This window comes from Oryctolagus cuniculus, chromosome 5 (assembly GCF_051225735.1).
Source record: "Oryctolagus cuniculus isolate XC-2025 breed Fujian yellow rabbit chromosome 5, ASM5122573v1, whole genome shotgun sequence".
NCBI classification, from domain to species: Eukaryota; Metazoa; Chordata; class Mammalia; order Lagomorpha; family Leporidae; genus Oryctolagus; species Oryctolagus cuniculus.
The window spans coordinates 147,983,452-148,010,544 of record NC_142871.1 but is presented as its reverse complement, the minus strand read 5'-3'; the positions used below and the strand labels follow the sequence as shown (position 1 = coordinate 148,010,544).

The 27,093-nt window shown below is 42.2% G+C and overlaps 1 protein-coding gene across 11 annotated transcripts in view; it reads right to left on the bottom strand.

Annotated features, from left to right (window-relative positions):
- The window catches only part of CDKAL1 (CDKAL1 threonylcarbamoyladenosine tRNA methylthiotransferase), a 731,906-nt gene extending 710,554 nt beyond the window's left edge, over positions 1 to 21,352 (bottom strand). For 2 of the 11 annotated variants that reach the window (XM_089333332.1, XM_089333337.1), the window contains exons 1-3: positions 18,680 to 18,848; positions 4,418 to 4,587; positions 2,878 to 2,990 (exon numbers count right to left, since the gene is read on the bottom strand). In XM_089333332.1, coding sequence (XP_089189458.1) covers positions 2,878 to 2,990; positions 4,418 to 4,587; positions 18,680 to 18,814 — 418 coding nt within the window. In that variant the 5' untranslated portion in view covers positions 18,815 to 18,848. The other 9 variants (XM_008262511.5, XM_089333334.1, XM_002714231.6 and 6 more) reach the window with 9 other exon arrangements.
- Between the last annotated feature and the right edge of the window lie 5,741 nt (positions 21,353 to 27,093).

Sequence of the window (27,093 nt, the reverse complement as noted above, 5' to 3'; positions counted from 1 at the left end):
AGGAAAAAAAAATTTTGACACCAGAAATTGCTTAAAGAATGCACTCAATGGGGCCGGCACTGTGGCGCAGCGGGTTAACGCCCTGGCCTGAAGCGCCGGCATCCCATATGGGCACCAGTTCTAGTCCCGGCTGCTCCTCTTCCCATCCAGCTGTGGCCTGGGAAACCAGTAGAAGATGGCCCAAGTCCTTGGCCCCCTGCACCCACGTGGGAGACCCGGAAGAAGCTCCTGGCTTTGGATTGGCACAGCTCTGGCCGTTGTGGCCAATTGGAGAGTGAACCATCGGATGGAAGATGCTCCTCTCTCTCTCTTTCTCTCTCTACCTCTACCTCTCCTCTCTCTCTGTGTAACTCTCACTTTCAAATAAATATATAAATCTTTAAAAAAAATGCACTCAAGTCATTTGTTCAAAAACACAAAGCCCCACAGAGAACTTGAATTGCTTCCCATGACACTAATTTAATTGTATCACGCAGCCAGGCGTCCATGATACAACTGTTCTGAGTTGCATTTTTCCTCAGTAGGCTTTGTTCTTTGGAATGAGAGGCAAGAAGCCACTATTTTATAATAGTTTAAGTTATGAACTTTTTCCCCAAAATAAAAAGGGCTTGAAAAGAAGCCATGAACAACAGGTAGCTGTTCTAAGCCTTGATGACGTTTTACACTACCAAATAATTATATCCTGGATTCACACAGTTAAAAGCAGCAATTTCAATTATATACCCACATAATCTTTCTTCCCCAAACAGTAAAAAATAATCACAACTGATATTTGGGAACTAGTTTTAATGTCTCTGTATACAGATTTCAATAATCTTTGTATACATTATATATAATCTATACACTCATTTTATCTAAATCATGTATTCAATATTTAGGTCTATATTTGATTAACAAAATCATGACAAATTATTAAGCAATAACAGTTTTATAAATCCTTACTCTATAGTAAAGAAACTACTGGCATAGGTCATTTGGAAATCATATATGTAATCTAAATATAAATCCACAGAGATTTCTTTCTATTATTGTTAGTATTTCTTGGGCCTATAGGAGGGTAATTCAGAAAGTTAGTAGAGAAAACAAATTATATCCCACAGAATATCCCATGAGTCTTGACTGATATAAACAATTAAAAAGGGCATGAAAGGATAGCTCTACTTTACAGAACTCCAATTAATAAATACAAATGAAAGAGGAGGGGTCAGTGTTTAACCTAGTGGTTAAAATACCAGTCAACACCTACATCCCACATTGGACTACCTCGGTTCGATTCCCAGCTCTAGCCCCTGATTTCAATTTCTTGTCAATGCAGACCCTCAGAGGCAATGGTGATAGCTAAAGTAATTGGGTTCCTGCCACTTGCATGGGAGACCTGGGTTGAGTTCCTAGCTCCTAGCTTCCCTGGCCCAACCAGGCCATTGTGGCATTAATGAACCAACGGACAAGAACTCACTTTCTCCCCTCCTTCTTCTTTCTCCCCTCCCTCTCCAATAAGTATTTTAAAAATAAAATGAAGAAAACAGAAAATCAACATTAAGCAAACACTATACCATAGGATACCATAATTAGTAGGCAGAAGGTAGAGGAGAAACAAGGTACTTCCTAACCATAATGAGAGAAACAGTAGCACTCCTGGTAAGAAATTCAGCAGCCACAGTTAGTATGGCAATAATAGGACACAAGGACATCACAACCCCCTGGTATGATGCATTGAAAAGCATTTACAGATTAAGTATCCCCGATTAAAATGCTTCCAAGTTGGGATTTGGGGATTATTTGCATTCATATAATAAGATATCTTGGGGATGAGACCTAAGTCTAAACATGAAATTCATTTATAATATAAACTGAAGGTAATTTCACACAATTTTAAAAATACTTTTGTGCATGAAATAAAGGTTTATGGTATAAAATTTTCCACTCATAGTGTCAAGTCAGCTAGTCAAAGTTCTAGATTTTGAAGCATTCTGAACTTCAGATTTTCAATTTAATATTATTTCTGGCTCTTCTTGCCAAAAATACATAAGTTCGTTCTAATCATGACAAATAAGCAGACAGCCGAAGTTGCAGGACATTCCACACCACAATGAACCAGTTCTCTTCTGAAGCATCAAGGTCAGAGAAGACAGGAGGAAAAACTGAAGAACTGTCACAGACTGGAGGAGACTAGAGAGACAGGACACTCACTCCTAGCTGAGACCCTCTGCAGGATTCTGCTACAGAAAAAAGGTAACGGGAAAACTGGTAAAACTACCTAAAATCTATAGGTAACAGTATCACACTAACATTAATTTCTTTGTTTATTAATTATTTTAAAATGGCATAAGATGTTAATATTAGGAGAAGCTTGGTAAAAGAAACATGAATTGTAATTTTACTACTTTTCTTAAAGCCCAGACTTAGTTCAAAATAAAAAAAACATTTAAGGGTTGGTATTGTGGTGTAGCAGGTTAAGCCACCAGCTGCTCCACTTCCAACCCAGCTGCCCCTGCTAATGGCCTGGGAAAAGCAGAAGTTGTTCCAAGTATTCAGGCCCCTGCTATCCATGTGAGAGACCTGGAAGAAGGTCTTGGTAACTGGCCTTGGCCTGGCCCAGTCTTGGCCATTGTAACCATCTGAGGAGTGAACCAGCGGATGGAAGATCTCTGTCTCTTCCTCTCTCTCTCTCGGAAATAAATAAGTAAATCTTTCTAAAAAGCTTTTTAAAATTTTTAAAAATATGATATCCATGGTTATCTAGACAGTAACAATAGCTATCATTATTTTGCCTTAAATTCATTACATTATGCTCAAATTTCCTTTAATCATCAGTTATAATGTGCATTGCCAAGAACATAACTGAGAAATTTAATCAATAAAATGATAATCTCATACCTGTAATTTTATAGCCATAAGCAGCTAGCTGTCCAGCCATATATTCCCCATCTGAATTATTGTGAGAACATCCCCAAGTCCGTATCCAAATTTTCTGTATGCCTGGAATAGTGCTGTTAAACAATCAATTTTTAAAAAGTAAATCTTCCTAAGTAATTTTAAAAATAAAAACCAAAAAAATAATTTCAGAGCACATTATACATAACATAAATTTACTGCAGCCAATCCACAAGCTATTCACTAATTCACCAACTTACATCAAAAGTCTAAAATTCAAGAAAAAATATTACACTCCACATAAAAAATTATTTTTTCTCTGAATTGTATTTTAAATGCATGCTATCTACATACTACCACTGAGTTCAACTCCTAGAAAGGTACCTGTCTCTTCACAGACTGTATTAGCTGAAATTTTTATCTACTTTAAAACTCACAGATATAGATGTAGTAACTTAAACAAAATTAAGGGCTGGGCATTTAGCCTAGTAGTTAAGACACCAGTTAAGAGGCCTACATCCCATGTCAAAATACCTGGATTTGATACCTGGCAATGGCTCCTAATCCAGTTGCCTTCCAATACAGACCCTGGGAGGCAGCAGTGACAGCTCAAATAATTCGGTTCCTGCCACTCAAGCGGGAGATTCAGATTGAGTTCCTAGCTCCCAGATACAGACATACCCAGTCACGGCCACTGTGGGCATGTGAGGAGTGAACCAACAAACAGGGGCTTCCTTTCTTCCCTGCCCCCTTCTGTCTGTTGGATTCTCTGCCTCTCAAATTAAAAACATATATAACTATATTATCCTACAGTATTACTAAAAAGTATACACCTATAAAAAATGAATTCTAAAAATGTGTTATTTTCAGGGAGAAAAAAAGGCCTTTCAATTTGGATTGCCTAATAATTCATAAACAGGAATTATAGGCATGTTCAGGATAAAAATTTGATAGACTTGAGTCGTTAAAACATTAGCACATTTTAAATTCGTGAATTTTAAAAGCTTAATGTTCCAAACAAAATAATCAAGTATATTAAAGCTTCCAATGATTTACTAGAGAAATAAATACAGGCTTATTAAAACTAAACATAATCCTTTCTGCCTATGTTTTATAAGAATTTCAGTGACTAGAGGCCTACTGTAGTAGTACAAACAGGACAATAATTTTTTTGTGCCCAATGCATTTAGCTGATCTGTAAGTATTTATAAAGGCTGCTAAGAAAAATCAAACATCCAAAACACCTATGGCTCACAAGAATCACAAATTCCAGTAAAACGTTAACTTTCGAAGTAACACAGAATTACCTACCAACTACAATAATATCAAAGAAACTCCTATTTTCCTAGCCCAGCCTACAAGGAACATCTAATTTGACATGTTTTTCTTTTGCAGGCAATTACCTTGGCAAATTTAAAACCATTCAAATGAAAAAGCTATGAAAGCTCACAGGTTTCAAAAATGTGTTTAACACAAACAGGTCAGCAGTATCAACTCCTCCTAAGAAATGAAACTGAGTATTATTTCAGGAAAACAAGCTTACCTATCACTTGGTGGACTACTTTCCTCTTCCAAGTATTGTTGGGCATTTCGCCTTCGTACCTTTGGAACAACGTGCTTTCTTGCAAAATGCCTGTCTTTTGGCTTTGAATCCTCCTGTGACACAATGTCTTCTATGTCATCCAGCAGAGCATCACAGGATGCAGATGGCATCTTTATCACAGAGAAAAGTTATGAATACACAAGCGTATGGAAATCTGCTTAACTTACCATCACCTATGAAACATTCTTGCCAAACCTGAACCTAATTAAGCCTTTAAATCTAACTTGAAGTTTAGAGAAAATGCAGGAGACAAAGAAATACAAGGAAACAATCACACAAACCCTGCTGAAGTGAGACATTCCAAGATTCTACTGGAACTGTTCCTTCTACAGATCAGTGTCATTGGGGCAAAAAGCAGGAGAGGAATCATTCATGATTAAAGGAAACTTAAAAGCCTAACACATCTCCAAGCTGGGAAGGACTTTGGTGGTAAGGGCAGCAGCTTTCATGCCTTCCAGTGCTTTGATGAAACCTCAGATGTGGGGCCTCTTGGCCAGGGTCTGCAATTTCATATTGTCAGAGCACTCACTTGCTCCCTGGAGACTACAGCCCTAAGTCTGCTGATCCAAGAAAGGAGTCATACACATATTTCTACAGAAATTAGGATCCACGAAAGATTTTGAGGAGATGGCATCTCTCAGGGTTCGAAGTGACACTGGAATATAAAGGTTTCTGTGGACTGCAATCCTCAGAAGTTTGTCACAAACCTGAGTTCCTGAACTATGCAACATGAATATGTAGAGTAAGGAATACTTTCTCCTGACAAATACACAATTAACAAAAATAAAGCCTAACAATTAATGTTCTTTTTGGATCTTATTTGTCCAGCCAACTATAAGACACTTTGTAAACAATTAGGAAAATCAGACTATGAACTGGCTATTAGATAATATGACGATTTTATATAAATTACTAAATACAAAATATTTCCCTATGTTTGCAAATTTTATATTTAAAAATTCACTTGTTTATTTGAAAGGCAGAGTCACAGAGAGAGAGGGAAGGAGACAGAGAGAGAAAGAGATCTTTAATCCACTGGCCACTCCCCAAATGGCTGCAATGACCAGGGTTGTGGCAGGTTGAAGTCAGGAACCTAGAACTCCATCTGGGTCTCCCATTAGGGTGGCCGAGGCCCAAGCACTTGAGCCATCTTCTGCTGCTTTTCTATGTGCAGAGATCTGAACAGAAGTGCAGCAGCTGGGACTTGAACAGGCACTCGTATGGGATGCCAGCATTATGGGCAGCAGCTTAATACACTATGCCATGACATTGGCCCTGAAAATTTTACTTTTATTTTTAAAGATACATGTTGAATATTTACAGATGAAAAGTGATTATGTCTATAACATACATTAAAACACTTCAGAAAAATGTATTAACACATATGGGAAAACATTTACAACTCAAACATAGAAAATACATACATTGGTAATCATTATCCTATTCAACTCTCCTGAACGTTCAAAATTATTTAAAAAAATTTAATTCAAACACAGCTTCCAGGGAAGTAGACACACTCTTCTATATCCCTCCTGTAAAGCTCAACTAAAACTTGAGGCATTATACATAAAACAAACACAAGACCACCTTGAAAACTCGAGAGAAGACGGCAGACTGGCTAGGATCCTTGGGACTTACATCCCAAACTCGTAGCTGAAGAAGCCAGCAATCCAGAAATGCCAACAGATACAGACAAGAAAAGCTTCCAGCAAGTTTGCTTTCTCATCAAAAATTAGGAGAAAAAAAAAAAAAAAGAGGCTGCCTAGCAAGACAGAAAACTTATAGAGAGTAACTGTTCTATTCCAGCCACACAAAAACAGACCCAAAACTGCAGTGTCACCCCAAGCAACCCACAAAAGCCAAGTAGGGACCCTTGGCCCCTCCTCCATAATAAGGTGCCCCAACACAGCCAAGGCAAGAAGGGACCCTAAACATTCAAACCAACTCACTAACCAACTTGTCTTGCTGTGTTCAGTGGAGACCAATCCTATACACAAGTCTAAAACAATTCTCATTAAAATCCTAGTGAGATTTCTTTTTATAGATATAAACAAGACTGTTCTAAAATGTACATGGAAAGGTAAAAGAGAATGGATCCTCTATTCATTCGTTCACTCCCCAAATGGCCACAACAGCTGGGGCTAAGCCAGGCTGAAGCCAGGAGCCAGAAACTATCCAGATCTCCCAAGTGGGTGGCAGGGGCCCGGGTACTTAGGCTATGCTCTGCTATTTTCTCAGGAGCATTAGCAGGGAGCTGAATAGGAAGTAAAACAGCTGAGACTTGAGCAGGTGCTCATATGGGATACCCACATTGCAGGTAGCAGCTTAACCCACTACACAACACCACCCCTGGTCTGCCTGATTTTAAGATTTATTAGACAACTATAATAATCCAGACTGTGGTAATGTCGGGAAATGGAAACACAGATCACAGAATCCAGAAACAGACCCACACAACGGGCCCAACTCATTTTCGTAAAAGGACAAAATAAGAAATATTAGTGAAACACCAAACGCTGGCAAAGAGGCAAAGAAACTGAATCATTCCTGCAGTCCAGGTAGGAAAATAAAATGGTACAGGCACCTGGGAAGAGAACTTGGAATTTCCTTTAAAAAGCTACTTATGGGCCAGCACCGCGGCTCACTAGGCTAATCCTCTGCCTTGCAGCACCGGCACACCGGGTTCTAGTCCCGGTCGGGGCGCCGGATTCTGTCCCGGTTGCCCCTCTTCCAGGCCAGCTCTCTGCTGTGGCCAGGGAGTGCAGTGGAGGATGGCCCAAGTGCTTGGGCCCTGCACCCCATGGGAGACCAGGAGAAGCACCTGACTCCTGCCATCGGATTAGCGCGGTGCGCCGGCCACAGCACGCCAGCCGCGGTGGCCATTGGAGGGTGAACCAACAGCAAAAGGAAGACCTTTCTCTCTGTCTCTCTCTCTCTCACTGTCACTGTCAAAAAATAAAAAAATTAAAAAAAAAAAAAAAAAAGCTACTTATGGAATCCAGCAAGTATACTCCTGAGTGTCATTCAAGAGAAATAAAGGCTTATATTCACATGAAAACCTGTACAAAAACATGTTTATAGCAGCTTTCTTTGTAGCCAAAATCTGTAAACAACCCAGATGGCCTTAAAAGGGTAAAAGGTTAAACACAACATGGTACAGTCATACCCTACAATATTGCTCGGCCATAAAAATGAATGCCATAACCCGGAACAATCTCCAGAGAATGATGCTGGGTGAATAAACTCAACCCCAAGAGGTCACATACAATGTGGTCCCATTTATACAATATACCTGAGATAACAAAGTTAAGGAAAGGAAGAACGGGAGAGTGGTTGGCAGGGATTGAGGATGAAGTGGAAGGAGAGTGGGTGTGACTGTAAAAGGACAACATCTAGGATCTTTTGAAATCTTCAGTATCATAGCTACATCAATGTCAACATCCTGCCTGTGATTCTCTGATGTACAGTTCTGCAAGATGCTACCACGAGGAAACCTAGGTAAAGTGTACAACTTAATAATTTTCAGGGAGGCAAGTGAGTCTATAATCAGGTTAAAACAAAATATTACAGAAAACACTACCTGGAAAAGGAAAATGAATCCCATACACTTGGAGATGTACTACTACTAACAGAATCTCCAGAAATGAAGCCTGCCCTCTCCAGGGTCATCTCATCAACCACTCACAACAATGGTATGATGTAGACGGTATTATCATCCTCTCTGTAAAGATGAGCTAACAGAAACACAGAGAAGGGAATTTGCCCAAAAAGGAAAACAAGGATGCAATGCTGATGAGTCCCAGCACACACCCTGTGCCATACTCTACTGCCTTCTTCATGACCACTCTTTCTCATCTGAATCACCTGAACCACAATATTAAGACCTTGTTTTCTTTCAGGCAACCACAAACTTTTCTGATGAATTTTCCTCCTCTTCATTTGCTGAATCTTTCCATTTACATCATTCAATTAACACCGTGACTTCCAACCAGGCTTATTTTTATCATGTAGTATATTCTTTACAACTATGACAAACCACACACTGTGAATCAGACAAATCTGTATTCATATCTCAGCTAGATTTATATTGTGCTAATAAAAGATTAGAAATACCCTGCTAATGTGCCTGAGAAAGCAGAAGAGGATGGTCCAGGTGCTTAGACCCTTGTACCTATGTGGGAGACCAGAAAGAAGTTCCTGGCTCCTGGCTTCAGCCTGGCCCAGCCCCAGCCATTGCTGCCATTTGGGGATTGAAACAGAGGATGGAAGCTCTCTCTCCCTGCTTCTTCCTCTCTATATATAACTTTGCCTTTCAAATAAATAAAAATAAATCTCTCCCAAAAAATTAGAAATAATCCAAATGTCAATCAATAAATGCCCAAATTGTCAATAATATGTATACCAGGTAATCATGTTGGGTTTGTTCATCTCAGGCCTCCCCTTTGCTAGTCACAGCAATGGGACACAGATGGGCCAATGCTGTGGTGTAGCAGGTAAAGCTGCCGCCTGTGGCACCAGTTTGAGTTCTGGCTGCTCTACTTCCGATCCAGCTCCCTGCTAATGCACCTGGGAATGCAGCAGAGGATGGTCCAAGTGCTTGAGCCCCTGCATCCATATGGGAAACCTGGAAGAAGCTCCTGGCTTCAGCCTGCCCCAGCCTGGGCCATCGCCATTTGGAGAGTAAACCAGCAGATAAAAGGTATCTATCTGTCTGTCCCTCTCTTTCCCCATCCCCCCGCTCTCTCTCTCTCTCTCCATCTCTGCCTTTCAAATAAATAAATAAAGCTTTTTTAAGAGGGGAAAAAAAAAAGGAATGAGACAGAGAACCCAAGTCTGACACAATAACCCATGCTCCTGGCCACAGGTACATGCAGGGTCAGTTGTGACAAGCCCGCCCATCAGAATCACTGAGAGGACTTCTATGCCAGAGCTAATGGAAGAGATGGCTTCTCTTTTCACTGAAGTGGCTAAGTTAAATGACTGCCAAGTTGGGGACACGAGCAACCACCTTGCCTGCCACAGGGAGTAAGCCTACTTAAGGAATGAAGCCTAGTAAGAGCTGGAAAGATAAAGCACCAGACTGACATTTTTTGAGCATCTGGGTCCAACCAACACCTGAAGCCCTGTTCTGTCCAGTCATGTGAGCCAGTAATTTCCCTCTGTAGCTCAATTAGTTTGAGCTGATTAGGGCAGCTCTAACATACAAGAGCCCCAGCCAACTCAATAATCTAAAGAAGCTGAAATGAACCAGGTTAGTCTTTCCCAAATTGATTGTTTTGTTTAAAATATTAGCTATCAATTTTTTAAAAATTCTTCTGTAGTCAAAGAAAAACCTGGGAAATCCTGCCTCCTCAGAGATTCACAGTGCACATTATTAAAGACTATGAAGAAATGGATTAAAACTTGAAACTCACTTATCTTGGGAATTTTCTGGAAATCCACTTCTCATAGATCTTCCCCTCCTGAGCAATGATAGGACTAAAAACAGAAGGCCCGAATGATGCAGACCTCCAAATACCCTCCCACACTCTGCACAGATAAATTCCTTTTCCTCTAGGAAATGGTTCTTTGCCCACATGCTCTGCCTTCCAGTCAGTTACTAATGAATGAACTGTCCATCCACCTCACCAGCAGCAGCCCTTCCCCTGACCAATCAAGCACAAAATTCTAGCAACAATCCTTTTTCCTTCATCATCACTAACTGCCTGCCTCTCTGCTGAATCATTACCAACTGGAAATAAATATATTGTATCTTCCATTTAAAAGGCAAAAACAGGATTGCTGTTGTGGAGCAGTGGGTTAAGCCACCACTTGTGATAATCACATCCTGTATCAGAGTACCGGTTCCAATCCCAGCTACTCCACTTCCATTCCAGCTTCCTCCTAATGTGCTTGGGAAGGCTGTGGATGATGGATAGTTGGGCCCTTGCCATCAATATGGGGGACCCAGATAGAGTTCCAGGCTCGTGGCTCTGGACTGGCCCTGGGGGAGTGAACCAGTGTACAGAAGAACTTTCTCTGTCTCTCCCTGTCACTCTGCCATTCAAATAAATTTTACACACACATGCACAAAAAAGGATAAAACACATTCAACATAATGAAGATACAACTGACAAAAGGGAGAAAATATCTGCAAATTATTCATCCAACAAGAGTCTGATACCTTGAATATACTCAGAATTCAAATAACAGCACAAGAATATTTTAAAAATGACCTCAATAGGGGCTGAGATTGGGAAATGGCAGGTTAAGCCACTGCCTATGACATTGGCATCTCATGTCAGAGTGGCGGCTGCTTGTTTCCAGTCCAGCTCCCACAGCTGTTGTGCCTAGAAAAGCAGCAGAGGACGGCCCAAGTGCTTGACCCCTGCCACCCACATGGGAGACCTGGAAGAAGTTCCTAGCTCCTGGCTCAGGCCCAACAATTAGGGAGTAAACCAGCAGGTGGCAGATCTCTTTCTTTCTCTGTCTCAACCCCACCCCCCACCACCACCCCCATCATTCTGCCTTTCAAATAAATATTTAAGTGACCTGGAATCACTTTTAACATACAAATGACCAACAAGAAAACATACAAATGACCGACAAGCATACGAAAACTTGCTCAACATCATTAACCATCAGAGAAACGCAAATCAAAATCAATCATCTTACCCTTGTTAAGATGGCTATTGACAAAAAGACAAAAAACAACAAATTCTGCAGGACAAAGAGGAAGAAGAAATCTCGTACATTGTTGATGGAGATGTAAATTAGTACAGCCATTGTACAGCACAGAATAGAGGTTCCTCAATAAAGCAGAAATAGAATTCCCATATGAACCAGCAATCACACTACTGGGTATATATCCAAAAAATGAAATCAGTCTGTTGAAGAGACATCTGTACCTCCATGTTTATCACAGCACAATTCACAACTGACAAGATATGGAATCAACCTAGGCAGCCATGAACTGATGAGGGATATAGAAAATGTGCTATGTACAGTGGATTATTATTCATTCAGACATAAAAGAACGAAATCCTGTCATCTGCAGTGACATGGATAGAACTGGGGGTTGTGAAGTGAAATAAGCCAGGTGAAAAAAAGACAATATCACATTTCCTCATTCATATTTGGAAATTTAAAAGGTTGCTCTCATAGACATAGATAGTGGAACAGAAGTCACCAGAGGGTAGGAAGGAGGATAGCAAGAGGATAGATATCGAAATCCAGTTATATGGGAGGAGTAAGTTCTAGTGTTTTATAGCACAGCAGGGTGACTGGTTAACAATTTATGGTATATCGTTTAATTAACCAGAAGATTGGATTCTGAAAGTTATCAACACAAAGAAATGACAAATACTTGAGGTGATAGAAATGTCAATGGCCACTTTGATCATTACACACTGTACAGAAACATCCCCACTGTACCTCATACACACCGTATGTGCCCATTAAAAACATAACACAAAAGCAAAAATCTCTTTTGATCCCCTTTCCTCCTATCTCTACCACATTTCTCTTCTTTAAAGAGAAACTCCCTGCAAAAGCTGTCTGTCTGTACTTACAGTCTCCAATTTCCCACTCCCTTTCTCTTCTGAACCAGGCTTTCACCCCCATTACTCCACCAAAATTGTCTGTCCTGATTTCAGTGACCTCCAACGCTCTATACAATCAGTTCTCAGTCACTGTTGAGTCACTATTGAGTTGGAAAACTATAGACCATGCCCCCCTTGAAGCATGTTCTTCCCCAGCTTCTGGGACACCATACACTCTTAGCTCTCCTCCTTCTACAGGAGCAGTACTCTCGTCTCCTATGTCCTGCCTCCTCACCCAGACTCTGCACTGAGATGTCCCCCTGGCTCTGTTACAGGGACTTTCCTCCTCTCCAATTACAGGCACTACTTATGTGATCTCATCCAGTCCCAGAACCTTGAAATATCAACGCTGTGCTCATATAACCAGCCACCCTCCTCCCTTGAACTTCAGTCTCAGATGTCCAACTGCCTGGAGGACGCCCCTGCTAGAATATCTAATAATTAGTCTCAACTTTAAAAGTCAGAAACAGAGCCACTAATCCTTTCCCCACCTCAAAGCCTCACAACTTTCCCCAATTTCATTTAAAATCAATTTCAATCTTCTACCTGCTCACACCAAAAATCCTAGAATCATCCCCAACTTCTCCTTCCTTCACAATAAATCCAATCCACCAACAAAATCCTGTTGGATTTCCCTTCAAAATATATCTAGAATCTATTTGCACCTACAATCACTATTACATTCTTGCTCCAAATCAACATCTTATCCATATTTTAAGATGTATTTATTTGATAGAGTTACAGAGAGAGAAAGGGAGAGACAGAGAAAGGTCTTCTACCAGCTGGAAGGAAGGAGCTGGGCCGATCCGAAGCCAGGAGCTTCTTCCGGGTGTCCCACGTGGATGCAGAGGCCCAAGCACTTGGTCGATCCTCCACTCTTTCCCAGGCCATAGCAGAGAGCTGGATCAGAAGAGGAGCAGTCGGAACACAAATCAGCACCCATAAGGGATGCCGGAGCTGCAGGCAGAGGTTTAGCCGACTACTCACAAGTGCCAGCGCCTTGTCTGTATTGTTGCTACTTTTCCCTGGATTACTGCAATGCCTACTTTCCCTACTTCTTCAATTCCAAGAACATTTTCAGCACAGAAATCAGGGACCCCTTAAAAACCCAAGTTCATCAGAAGCTTCCGGTCAGCCCTTTTCAGTGGTATTCCATCCTAGAGTAAAAAGCCACTACACTGAGGCCGGCACTGTGGAGTAGTAGGCTAAGCCTCTGCCTGTAGTGCCAGCATCCCATATGGGCGCCAGTTTGCGTTCCAGCTTCTCCTCTTTCCATCCAGCTCTCTGCTTATGGCCTGGGAAAGCAGTGGGAGATGGCCCAAGTGCTTGGGCCCCTGCACCCACATGGGAGACCCAGAAGAAGCTCCTGGTTTCAGATCAACCCAGCTCTAGCTGTTGCGGCCATTTGGGGAGTGAAATCAGCAGATGGAGATCTTGTTCTCTCCCTCTCTCTGTAACTTTCCCTTTCAAATAAATAAAACCTTAAAAAAAAAAAAAGCCACTACACTACAAAGATCCGCAAGGACATACACGATCAGCCTTCTGTTGCCTCTCTGACCCCATTTCCCACCATCCTCTTCTCTGCACTCACTCACACAGGCTTCTTGGCTTGTTCACCTGGCACACACCCACTTCACGGCCATATTCTTGACTGGAAGGCTCTTCTCAAGAGCCCTGAATGACTCACTCACCCATGCCCTTCAGGACTTTGCTCAAATGTCATCAGTGAAGCCACCTCAACCTCCCCCTCCCACACACATGTCCTTTGATCCAGGAATGTCATTTCATTTCCTTTCCCCTATCCCTGCTTAAACACTTGCCTATGTATTCTTTCCTTTTGTTCTTACTCTTTCTACTAGAATATACATTCTGTAAGGATTAAGGTTCCCGTGTGCTTCGTTCACTGCTTTAGCCCAGGTGCCTAGAGCTATGCTTAGCACACCACAGGTTCTCAAATCGCTTTTTTATTATTATTACTTTACTATGGACTGCACAGTCCAATAAGATAGGGACCCAGCTAATCCCTCTGCCACGTCCTACTCTGTCCCAGCTGTCCCAAATGAACTCCCATTTCAGATGTTTGCGGTTGCCAAACTAGCTTCTCCTTTAGGGATTCTTACACTTGCTATTCCCAAGTGGCATATTACCCACCAAGATATTTACAGGGCTTGCTGTCCACCTAGCTATACCAACGATACCTCTTCAGAAGGGCCTTTCCTGACCACACTGCCCAAGCCTCCCCACATGCTTTCACTAAGCCACCCACAACCCTGCATTATACTTCATTGTCATAGCATTTACCTACCTTACACGGTATGCATACATTATATGTGTGTGAGATTCTCATTACAATGTAAGCTTTATAAGCACAACGATAGCTTCTCTTTTCATCAGTGTCTAATACCCCTATCAATGCCTAGCACATAGAGCAGGCACACAATATTTATTGACTAAATGAATGAATACGATGCATATTTAAGTTGAATTTAGCTAAGGTTTCTGTAACATAGAAGGAATTTTTTAAAAGATTTATCTATTTTAAAGACAGAGTTACAGAGATAGAGGGAGAAACAGAGAGAAATAGATCCTTCTACTGGTTCACTCCCCAGATGGCCGTAACAGCCAGGGCTGGGCCAGGCCAAAGCCAGGAGCTTCTTTCAGATCTTCCATGTGGATACCGGAAGCCCAAGAACTTGGGCCATCTTCCACTGCTTTTCCCAGCCCATTAGCAGGGATCTGGATCAGAAGTGGAGCAGCCAGGACATGAACCAGCACCCATATGGGATGCAGGTATTGGAGGTGGTAGCTTTACCTGCTACGCCACAATGCTTGCCCCAACAAAGAAACTCTTATACTGGTTGGCCAGTTTTAGTTGATGCCTAAGCCATCACTATCATCCTATGAAATAATTAAGGTAAGTGAGAAAGACTAAGACAAGGCCCTGCCTCTGAATGTTACTAAAGAAATTAGTAACTAATGTTACTAAAAAAGAATTATGACTAATTGAATGACATATTTAAAGCTGCATTTTTTTAATTTTTATATCTATATACAACGTGCATGGATCCACTGTAGGGAAATAGAATGGAAGAAGAGGAATTATGTCCACTCCACAAATTATATCATCATTGGGGTGGGCAAGTAGGGAATACTGCCAAGCTCATGTTGCAAAACTTAAGACCAGAGAAGCTAAAGGATTTGAACATTTTTTTGAAAAGATTGATTTTTATTCATTTGAAATACAGAGTTAGAGAGAGGCAGAAACAGAGAGGGAGAGGTCTTCCATCCACTGGTTCATGCCCCCAAATGGCCAGAACGGCCAGAACTGGGCTGATCCAAAGCAGGAGCTTCTTCCAGTTCTCCCACATGGGTGCAGGGACCCAAGGACTTCAGACATCTTCCAATGCTTTCCCAGATGCATTAGCAGGGAGCTAGATGGAAGTAGAGCAGCCAGGACTCAAACAGGCGCCCATATGCGCTACAGGCAGGGGCTTTAACCTGCTGTGCCACAGCACCGGCACTGGATCTTAACATTTCTAGAACTAGAACTAGGACCTAGGCCTCCTGTCAATACCAAGAATACTCTTTCCACTACGGCTGTGCCTCACTGGCAAAGCACAAACAGTGCAAGCATCTACTGTGACATGAAGTAAACACATCCCAGGAAACAATAGGCAAAGAAAAAACAGGCAATTCACTTAAGAAAGACAAATCACCAATAAAGATATGAACAAATGGTCAACTACACTCATGACAAGTATTGAAAGAGTGAGTTGTTTCTCATCTACCTCACTGATAAAAAAGGCTAGCCAAAACTCTACTGTTGGCTGAAAGCATGGTAAACTGTATACCCACTCTGTGGGGCAACCTGGGCATATCAAATTTTAAAACATGTACATCCTTTGACCCAGTAGCTTCATTTCCAGAAATCCACTCTAGGGAGACAGAGGAGATAACTATAAATCAGAGTTTCCTAAACCTAGCTGTATATCATAAGCACTTAAACAACCTCACTCATCACCATAAGTTTAAGTTTTCACCTTGAACAAACTAGTGAAAGCAACTGTTAACCCAGCAGAGTCTTAAAATAACTAATATGGAAATGATAATTTGAGAATAAAAGAAAAACCAGCTAAAGAGAACAACAGGATTAGATAAAAAATAGTTTTCTCAGGACAGGCATTTGACTTAGCAGTTAAGATGCAGGTTAAGACACACATCTGTGTTACACACTGGAGTTCCTGGGGTACACTCCCAACTCCATCTCCTGATTCCTGCTAATGCACACCCTGGGAGGCAAGAAGTACATTCCTACCACCTACCTGAGAAACTGGATTGAATTCCCACCCTCCCTCCTGCCCCAATCATTGTGAGCATCTGAGGAATGAGTCAGAAGACAGGAGATCTCTCTGTGTGTCTCAATAAATTTTTTAAAGTTTTTTTCTCAAAGATAGAGCAGTGGAAATAAAAACAGCCAATGAAAGAGGAAATACAGGAAATGATCAAAGAATAGAAGATGCAAAACCCTAGAGAAGCAGTTACCAAGCTGAATGAGGGAAGCTTTATAACATCACATACTCAGGCTCCATTCTGAATCAGAACCTCAAAGAGTAGAACTCAGGGATTAATTTAAAAACTGCCCAGGTAATTTCACTGAACATCCCTAACTAAGAACCACAGCAGAGGCTCTCAGTCTTGTGTGTTCATTCTGTTCACCTGAGGAGCTTTTGAAAATTAAGAACAACTGAGCACCAGGCCAGCTAAATCAATCTCTGGGAATAGACTCCTTTGCAGTAATTTTCATGCATGTGGCTACAGCTGCAAACCAATGTTCTGGATTAGTGGTTTTGATGGTGTGGTTCCTAGAACAATAGATGCAGCATCATAGGAACTTCTTAGAAATGAAAATTCTTGGGCCTCCACTCCAGATGTCCTGAATCAGGTATCTGAGTAAAGTCCACAATCTTTAACAAGACTGTTTTGCATTAAAGTTTAAGGATCATCGTCCTAAAGATATTCTTACATAAAAATCATCTAGAATGCATGTCAAGACAATACTACCTGGTCAGCTGGTCTTTATCAAAATACCAAGACAATCAATGGGGGAAACACTGGTCTCTTTAACAAGCGATCCAGTACAAGAGCACAGCCACATGCAAAGAATGAAGTTGAAACCCAATCACACACCACAAGACCTAAATTCAAGAACATTGTGAAACTCAGAAGAAATTATGGGCATAAATCTTCACATTAGAATAAGCACTAGTTTCTTAGTGATGACACCAAGAGCCAAAGCAACAAACAAAAAATACACGAGACTTTATCAAAATTAAAAACGTTATACCTCAGGGGCTGACGCTATGGCATAGCTGGTAAAGCTGCTGCTTGCAGTGCCAGCATCCCAGATGGGCACAGGTTGGAGTCCCTGCTGCTCCACTTCTGATCCAGCTCTCTGCTATGGCCTGGGAAAGCAGTGGAAGACAGCCCAGGTCCTTGAGCCCCTGAACCCACATTGGAGACCCAGAGAAAGCTCCTGGCTTCGGATTGGCCCAGTTCTGGCTGTTGCGGCCATTTAGGGGGTGAACCAGCAGATGGAACACCTCTCTCTGTCTCTCTGCTTCTACCTCTCTGTAACTCTGCCTTTCACACAAAATAAAACACAATAAAACTTTGTATCTCAAGGACACCATCCAAAAAATGAAAAGGCTGGCGTTGCAGCTCACTCAGCTAATCCTCCACCTGTGGTGCCGGCACACCGGGTTCTAGTCCCCGTTGGGGCACTGGATTCTGTCCCAGTTGTTCCTCTTCCAGTCCAGCTCTCTACTGTGGCCCGGGAGGGCAGCAGAGGATGGCCCAAGTGCTTGGGCCCTGCACCCACATGGGAGACCAGGAGGAAGCACCTGGCACCTGAACAGCACAGCGCGCCAGCCGTGGCGGCCATTTGGGAGGTGAACCAACGGAAGGAAGACCTTTCTCTCTGTCCCTCTCTCTCACTGTGTAACTCTGCCTGTCAAAGAAAAAAGGAGGGGGAGGGGGAGGGGGAGGGGGAGGGGGAGGGGAGGGGGAGAGGGAAGGAAAACGATGAAAAGCCATACAACAGAAAAAAATAGTGGAGGCCGGCATAGGAGGCCGGTGCAATGGGTTAAGCTGCTTGCCTGCAACGCCACCATTCCATATGTGCTCTGGTTCCAGTCCTGGCTGTTCCACTGCTGATCCAATTTCCTGCTATTGTGCCAGAGAAGGCAGCGGAAGATAGTCCAAGTGCTTGGACCCCTGCCATCCATTTGGGAAACCTGGATGGAGTTCCTGGATCCTGGCTTCAGCCAGGCCCAGCCCCAATCATTGCAGTCATTTGGAGAGTGAGCCAACAGATGGAAGATCTCTCTTTCTTTCTCCCCATCTCTGTAACTCTGCCTTTCAAATAAGTAAATAAATAAATCTTTAAAAGAAGAAAATACTGGTAAATCATGTATCTGGCTATTGTTGAATATCAGACTATATAAAGAACACAACTCAAAAATAAAGACAAGTAATGCAATTTAAAATATGGGCAGGGTAAGTATTTGGTGCAGCAGTTAAGACACCACTTGGGACACCCTCATCCCTTATCAGAACACCTCACCTCCACTCCAAATTCCAGCTTCCTGCTAATGAATGCCCTGGGAAGCAACAGATGATAGCTCAAGTACTTGGGACCCTGATACCCACATGGAAGACCCAGATAGAGTTCCCAGCTCCTGGCTTCCGTCTGGCTCATCCCCAGGTGTTGCCATCAATTGAGGAATCAACCAGTAAGTGGGAGTAAAGATAGAGAGAGGGGTCTCCCTTTCAAATAAGTTAAAACTTTAAATATGTGCAAATGACTTAAATAGACAGATCTCCAAGGAAAATATGAAAATGGCTGACAAGCACAAGAAAATCCAGCAAGGACATCCAAACCATACCTGGTATATTACTTCACATCCATGTGAATGGTATAACAAGAAAGATAATGACATTATTAATAGCATGTGGTTGGGGCCAGTTATTCCTCTGCCTGCGGCACTGGCATCCCATATAGGCACCAGTTCTAGTCCTAAGTGTTCCACTTCCAATCCAGCTCTCTGCTATGGCCTGGGAAAGCAGTAGAAGATGGCCCAAGTCCTTGGGCCCCTGCACCCACATGGGAGACCCAGAAGAAGCTCCTGGCTCCTGGCTTCGGATCAGCACAGCTCCTGCCATTGCGGCCATCTGGGGAGTGAACCAGCCGATGGAAGACCTCTCTGTCCTGCTCACTGTCTATAACTCTACCTCTCAAATAAAATAATTATCTTTAAAAAAATTAATAGCATGTGGTTTACATCACCATTACCCAGGGAGAATGAGACCAGTTAGAAGACAAAATACAAAATAAGGCATAAAGAACTCCAAATTTAACTGCCCAGGAGAACCACCTATAATGGAAACTAAGAAGCAGCCAGCAGAGAAAATCGGGGTCACAGAAGTCCCCCCAAAAAAGGTGGGGGGTGCATATTCAGAAAGCAGACACAATCAGTGCTGCTAAATGAAAATGAAAGGTTAAGCAATATAAATGAAAATATGTAAGGGGCAGCATTGTTGGCATAGCGAGTAAAGCCGCCGCCTACAATGTCGGCATCCCATATGTGCGCCAATTTGAGTCCCACCTGCTCCATTTCCCATCTAGCTCTGCTATGGCCTGGGAAAGCAGAAGAAGGCCCAAATCCTTGGGCCCCTGCACCCACGTGGGAGACCCGGGGGAAGCTCCTGGCTTCGGATCAGCACAGCTCCAGCTGTTGTAGCCAACTGGGGAGTGAACCAGCGGATGAAAGACCTCTCTCAGCCTCTCCTTTCACTGTGTAACTCTTTCAAATAAATAAATAAATCTTTATAAAAAAAGAAAAGAAAATATGTCTTGGATTTAGTGGTATGAAAATCATGTTTCCATGAAATGATAGTGGTAAATTTGCCAAGAAATTAAGCTATCTTTCTTCACATTCTAATTTGTAATATGCCACTCAAAAGGTTTAAAATCTACCTTGATTATTAGCAATTAGTCTCACGTCCTCTTGAAAGATGAGTCTGGAAAATAAAAACTGATTACAAAAAACAAGCACCCAGCAAGCTTACAAAACCAGTGTAAGGACTTAAAACTACCTAAAAGGAATCAGACTTCACCAGACAGCTTTATAGGGTAGGGTTAACGAAGTTCCACACCACTGCTGCTTACTGCTAACAGACAGGTGTGCCGCGATCTGCCAAGCCGGTGATCCAGCCTCTGACCCTAGGAATAGGTGCCACCCCACACTACAACACGTCAGCGCAATGCGTGTAAGCAGCTCCTACAAAACAGTAACAGGCACCGGGACAGGCACCCGGATCACCGTCCACCCAAAGACACGTGTTACCCCGAGAATCCGCAAGATTCCCTAAGTACAGGAGAACAAAAAGTGAAAGAGCAGAACAGCTGCTCCTCTGGCCAACTTCGGTTTAAATTCTTCATAAGATATCTCTGTGAAAGTTGGATGATTGAAGCCCTTGCCACTTCCCACAGGTTCACTAGCGTAGAAAGTGGGAGAACAATGAAGTTAAATCTAACCACTAAGAAGAGATCTCCTAACATCTGAGGTCAAAGACCTCTTCCTCACTGCCGGCAGCGCAATCTGCCTCCCATTCCCCCATCCCAGCTGGCGAGTTCCCTTCTAACTGCGGAACAAATAAGCAAATCGCCCAAGACTGAAAATACAGAAATAAAGGTTCGCCATTAAAGGGCCTCAGACTCCACTCCGCCCTGCTAGGATCTACTCGGCAGTCTTACCTTGCAGTCAGGAATTAACAACCGGCCCAAAACGAAAGCAAATCAACACTCTTCAGAAACTACGGACTTTACATGGAGCGCGCCATGACACCCACGTCCCGCCACGTTTATTTACGCATGCTCGGCGACGGTGTCCCGGAGAGGTCAAATTGCGTCATTGCTGAACGCGCCGGGTTCCGGTTTAACTTGATTAATAAGTTTCTTGGATTCCAGACAAAATACATTCATAGGTGTTTGGATTCTAGAATCTCTTCATAACTAACTTTTACGTAACTCTTATTGTCAGTCACTCTGCTAATCGCTTTACATAAACATTACCTCACTGTTTATTTATTATTACTATTTCTAAGCGTTTACAAAAGAGGGAACAGGGAGTTTTAAATACTTGGGCGAAGTTGCGCTTGAATCCCGTTTTGATTCCCAAAGAACCTAGTAGCTTCCTTAACCTTTGGGGAAAGTGGCTCTTCAGTAGGAAAGAACATTTAGTAGATTAAATGTAACGTAGATCATGCGACATCAAGCAAGTAATTTGAGATTTTAATTTTGGAATGCTGAGACAGCATGGAGGAAAACAGCGTTTATGGAGTATACTGATCCTAAATTGGTTGTTTTACCTATTGCTTCACTGTATTATTCTTGACTCAAGACACTGGTATTTGGTATTCTGCTTGCAGAAAGAACATCTCCACTTAAAAAAAAAAAATGTGGAGACAATAGGCCACCAACAGGACTCAGAAATCGTGACTTTATGCCCAACTTTGGGTTTCACAGTGATTTGGGACAAGAACTTTACATTTTGCAAATACCTTTCTGAGCACAATTTCTTCTAATTAAAATACCCTCCTTTTCTCTGCTTACTCATACCCATAAGAATCCCAACGGCCTCCTGCAGTCCTCCTCCAGCTCAGTAAAATTGTGTTGTCCCTGAGCTGCCTTCTTGCTTGTGATCCTACTGCCTGGCTCATAACCTTGCATACAATAGTGTCTTGGTAAACATATGTGAGTGAAAATCATGAAGTGAAATGCAGTAGTCCCTCCTAATCCCAATTCTGTTTTCCGATGTTTCAGTTATCCACAATCAACCACAATCCAAAAATATTAAATGGAAAACTCCAAAAATAAATAATCCATAAGTTTTAGACAGCTTTTGTTAGACTCCTTTGCTATAATTATGATATTTTGTTATGTTATTGTTCATTTGTTTCTTGCCTGATTTATAAATTAAACACTATAATAATTATAATTATATATGTTTAGAAAAATAGTATATAACTGTATAGGGGTCAATACTATTGATGGTTCAGGCATCCAGCGGGGAGTCTTAAAAGGTGTCCCCTGTAGATAAGGGAGAGCTCCTGTAAATTAGCCTCTGGTTGTCTTTGGACTGATACTGACTTTTCTCCATGTAATCTAACCACTAGGGGTCAGAGTGCTATACTTGTAACATCAGCTCTCCTATTCCAACAATTTACACAAATAGGTTTGAGTCAATTCTATAATGAATTTTATCTTTTCATGCTTACACTCTCAGTACAAGTGTTTGGGAGCTATACAAGGGCCCATGGCCCAGGCCAGAGCAATGGGAACACCGCATGTAAATCAAACAAGGCCAGCGTGAATTCTGGGCTCTCCATCAACTGCCAGAATGTGGGGCTGAACCTTCCAGGCTACCATGTGCAGAACCTGCCTGAGACCAGAACGATTCCAGAGGAAAGCATAGCTGAGCAACGAAAGGAGTAGTCAGTAAGCTCTAAACACAACTGGAAGCTCTTACTTTCAGCATGTGTGGAGCCAGCTTTATTCTGAGCAGTTTTGTGAAGAAGTAAGTCCTCCCTTTTTTCTTAAGATAATTAAAATGGATTTCTGTCCCCTCCAAATGAAAAAAAAAATCCCAAATTTCTTATTGCTACATATTCTCTTCTTAAAAAAAAAAGGGGTTGGGGGTGGGGCTGGCACTGTGGAGTTAGGCACGGCATCCCATATGGGTGCTAGTTCGAGTCCCAGCTGCTTCTCTTCCCATCCAGAAAACAGAATATGGCCCAAGTACTTGGGTTCCTGTACCCACTTGGGAGACCAGGAAGACGATCGTGGCTCCTGGCTCCTGGCTCCTGGCTCCTGGCTTCAGATCAGCATAGCTCTAGCCATTGCGGCCATTTGGGGAGTGAACCAGCAGATGAAAGAACTTTCTCTGTGTCTCTCCTTCTCTGTAATTCTATCTCTCAAAGAGATAAATAAAATCGGTGGAGGATGGCCCAAGTGTTTCAGCCCTGCACCCGCATGGGAGACCAGGAGGAGGCACCTGGTTCCTGGCTTCGGATCGGTGCAGCTCGACAGCCGTGGCGGCCATTTGGGGGGTGAACCAACGGAAAGGGAGGACCTTTCTGTCTCTCTCTCTAACTCTGTCTGTCAACAAATTAATTAATTAATTAATTAAAATTAAAGTTAAAAAAAATTTTTCCTGACAGAGAGTTCCCATCTACTGGTTCTCTCAAATGCCCTCAGCAGCCTGAGTGGGAGCCAGGATCTAAGAGCTTATTCAGTCCTCGCATGTGGGTGGCAGGGACCCAATTACTTGAGCCATGACCTGCTGGCTCCTAGGATGCACATTAGCAAGAAGCTAGAGTCAGGAGCAGAGCCAGGTATCAAACCCAAGAACTCCAATATGGGACACAGTATCCTAACCAATGTCTTAATCATTAGACCGAACACCTGCCCCTACATATTCTCTCTTAAAAAATATACTTTATTTATTTGAAAGAGTTATGGTGGGGGTAGAGAGACAGAAACAGAGACAAGGAGACCTTCATCACACATTCAATCCCCAGATGGCCACAATAGCCAGTGCTCATTTGGTCTGAAGCCAGGAGCCAGGACCTTCCCGGTCTCCTATGTGGGCGGCAGAGGCCCAAGCACGATGCTTTCCCATGTGATGAGCAAGGAGCTGGATTGGAAGTGAAGCAGCTGAGACTCAGTCTGGTGCCCATATGTGATCTCCATGTCACAGACAGTGGCTTTACCCACTATGCCACAACACTGGCCCCTATGTATTCTCTTGATGATTAAAAAATAATAATTTGCATGTGCTATCTAACTCCTTGATTGCTTGTAAGTATCTGTGGGAAACAGACACATAATGTTTTCTCTGTCCTTCAGTAATATATGACTCTATAAATTACAAAGCTGCAGGGGTCGGCACTGTGGTGCAGTGGGTTAACGCCCTGGTCTGAAGTGCCGCCATCCCATATGGGTACCGGTTTGAGACCTGGCTGCTCCACTTCCGATCCAGCTCTCTGCTGTGGCTTGCAAAAGCCATAGAAAATGGCCCAAGTTCTTGGGCCCCTGCACCCGTGTGGGAGACCCAGAAGAAGCTGCTGGCTTCAGATCGGCACAGCTCTGGTCGTTGCAGCCAATTGGGGAGTGAACCATCAGATGGAAGACCTCTCTCTCTGCCTCTCCTTCTCTCTGTGTAACTCTGACTTTCAAATAAATAAATAAATATTTAAATAAATAAATTACAAAGCTACAGAGTTGTATGATAATATATTTATGACATATGTACATTATACCAAGGATTGTACAGGAAACAATACAGACCAAGATTGCTACCCTTTTAAGAGTTTATATGTTAGCAGTTTATATGATAGACAAAACATACTGAATATGATATAAAGCTTATACAGTGTGTTCAAAGCTGATACTAACGGCCAAAAAAACCCATAGCAGGTTAAAGAGTACAAAGAGTCAGGGCTTGGGGCGGATGTTGTGTGGTATAGCAGGTAAAGTCCTAAGGGAGAAACATGACCTGCATGCCTGAGAAACAGCAGGAAAATTGGATTGTTCAGATAAGAGAGGAGTTCAGATCCAAAGTCCAGCAGGCCACAATTGGAACTTTGGCTTTTACTCTGAAAAAATGAGGGCCACCAGAGCGATCCAAGAAGAGGAATGGGCCAAGGAGGTCAGTTGGGAAGCTCTGCAATTTTCCAAGCCTCTACTGACAGTGTTCCAAGCCAGGGCAGAGATGGATGGAGAGGTGAAGAAAAGTAGTTTGAGTACAACCATATTTGAAGATACAGCTGATAGAACTTCCTGTCTGTTGGATTGAGGGAATAAGAAAAAATAAGTAAGTAAATAAATGAGGACTTTAAAGTTCTGGGCCTGTACAAGAATGAAATTGTCATCAATGGGAATGAAAAAGATGAGCAGCTGAGGAATGGGAAAGATTATGAATTTGCGGGTTTTAGGTTTTTTTTTTAAGTTTTCTCTTTTTTTAAGATATAGTCTTCTTTTTTTAAAGATTTGTTTATTTATTTGAAAGTCAGAGTTACACAGAGAGAGGAGAGGGAGAGGGAGAGGGAGAGGGAGAGAGAGAGAGAGAGAGAGAGAGAGCGAGCTTCCATCCAATGGTTCACTCCCCAATTGGCTGCAGCAGCCAGAGCTGCGCCAATTTGAAGCCAGGAGCCAAGAGCTTCCTTTGGGTCTCCCACGTGGGCTCAGGAGCCAAAGGACTTGGGCCATCTTCTACTGCTTTCCCAAGCCATAGCAGAGAGCTGGATTGGAAGTGGAGCAGCCTGGACTCGAACTAATGCCTATATGGGATGTCAGCACTGCAGGCTGGGGCTTTAACCCACTGCATCACAGCACCAGCTCCTTTAATTTTCCACTTTGAAATATTTTCGGACTATTCACAAGTTGCAAAAATATTTAATTCATGAATCACCTTCACATAGTATCCCCAGATGCTAACATCTTGTGTAACAGGAGTACAATGAGCAACACCATAAAATGAATATTGACATGAGACTATCAAACAGTCCCAACCTAGGACGGTTTTCATTCTTTGTCATCCATGAACTTGACATTTTTGAAGAGTAACAGTCAGTTATTTTGTAAGGCAGGCCTCTATTTGAGTCTTTGAGTTTGTCTAATGTTCCAGCATGGCTAAATTTAAGTTAAATGTTTTGGGCAAGAATACTACAAAAGGGAAGCCGGGCCTGTATCAGTCCATTGTATCAGGAGAGACAGATACAGCTCATTAGTGATGATGCCTCTGCAACACCTGGTTTCTCCACTGTGAAATGACTGCTTTCCTTTTGTTATTAGTAAGTGTCTTGTGGGAAAATACTTTGAGAATATATAAGTATCTTGTTTCATAGCACATCATTGCCCACTAATTTTAGCATCTCTTAATGATACTTTTACGCAACAATTATTACTGTGGTGTTTGCCAAATGGTAGTTTTCCATTTACATCACTCCTCCTTATTTTGTTGAATGAATTTTCCCTTCTCAATTATCTATTCAATTATTTATATTAGTATGCAGCCGTGGATGTTCATTTTACTGTATGGTTTATAATCCATTACTAGCATTATTTTTTGTTCAAATTATTCCAGATTTGACCATTGGCCTTTAGGTTAGCTTCTGAATTCTTTTAACATTATATTACATAAAATATTTTTGAAAACTTCCTTGTTTTCTAGAACCACAAGAAGTTTCAGGCTCATTTTGCATTTTCTCTGCCCCATCCTTGGCATTCTCCAGAGACTCCTGGTTCCTCTTAGTACAAAATGATATTTAGAAACAATATGGGCACTAGGCATGCTCATTGCTACTGTGTATTATTGCTTTAGGAGCTCAATTTTAAGCAGGTCAAATTATCTATTAGTTATTCAGCTGGATCATTAACCAGGCACTCGGGTTTATGATTATGAAGTTTAGGTGAGCAGTTTGGGCAAAAGATATAAATTTGGAAGTCATTGGCATGTAGATAATATATAAACAGTTTAGAGTATCAAAGAGTGAGACTTGTGGCACTCTACAATATTGAGATGAGGGAGATGGCATCAAACATATGTATTTAGCTTACCAGTTAAGACACCCATATGCTAAATCAGAGTATCTGGGTTTGAATCCCAGTTTTGGCACCTGATCCCAGCTTCCTGCTAATATAGACCGTTAGAGACACCAGTGAAGGCTCAAGTAATTGAGTTTCTGCCATCCATGTTGGTCATATGGCCTGAGTTCTGGGCTTTCATCCCAGAAGGCTATTTCAGGTATTTGGGGAGTGAAACAGCAAATGGGATCCCTCCCTCTCTTTTTCTCTCTCCCTGTGTGGGTGTGCCTGTGTGCCTCACTCCCTCCCTCCCTTCTAACCCTCTCGCCACGTCCCCATCAGACAAATAAATACATCTTTAAAAATTCAGTTCAAAACTGGGGATTGGG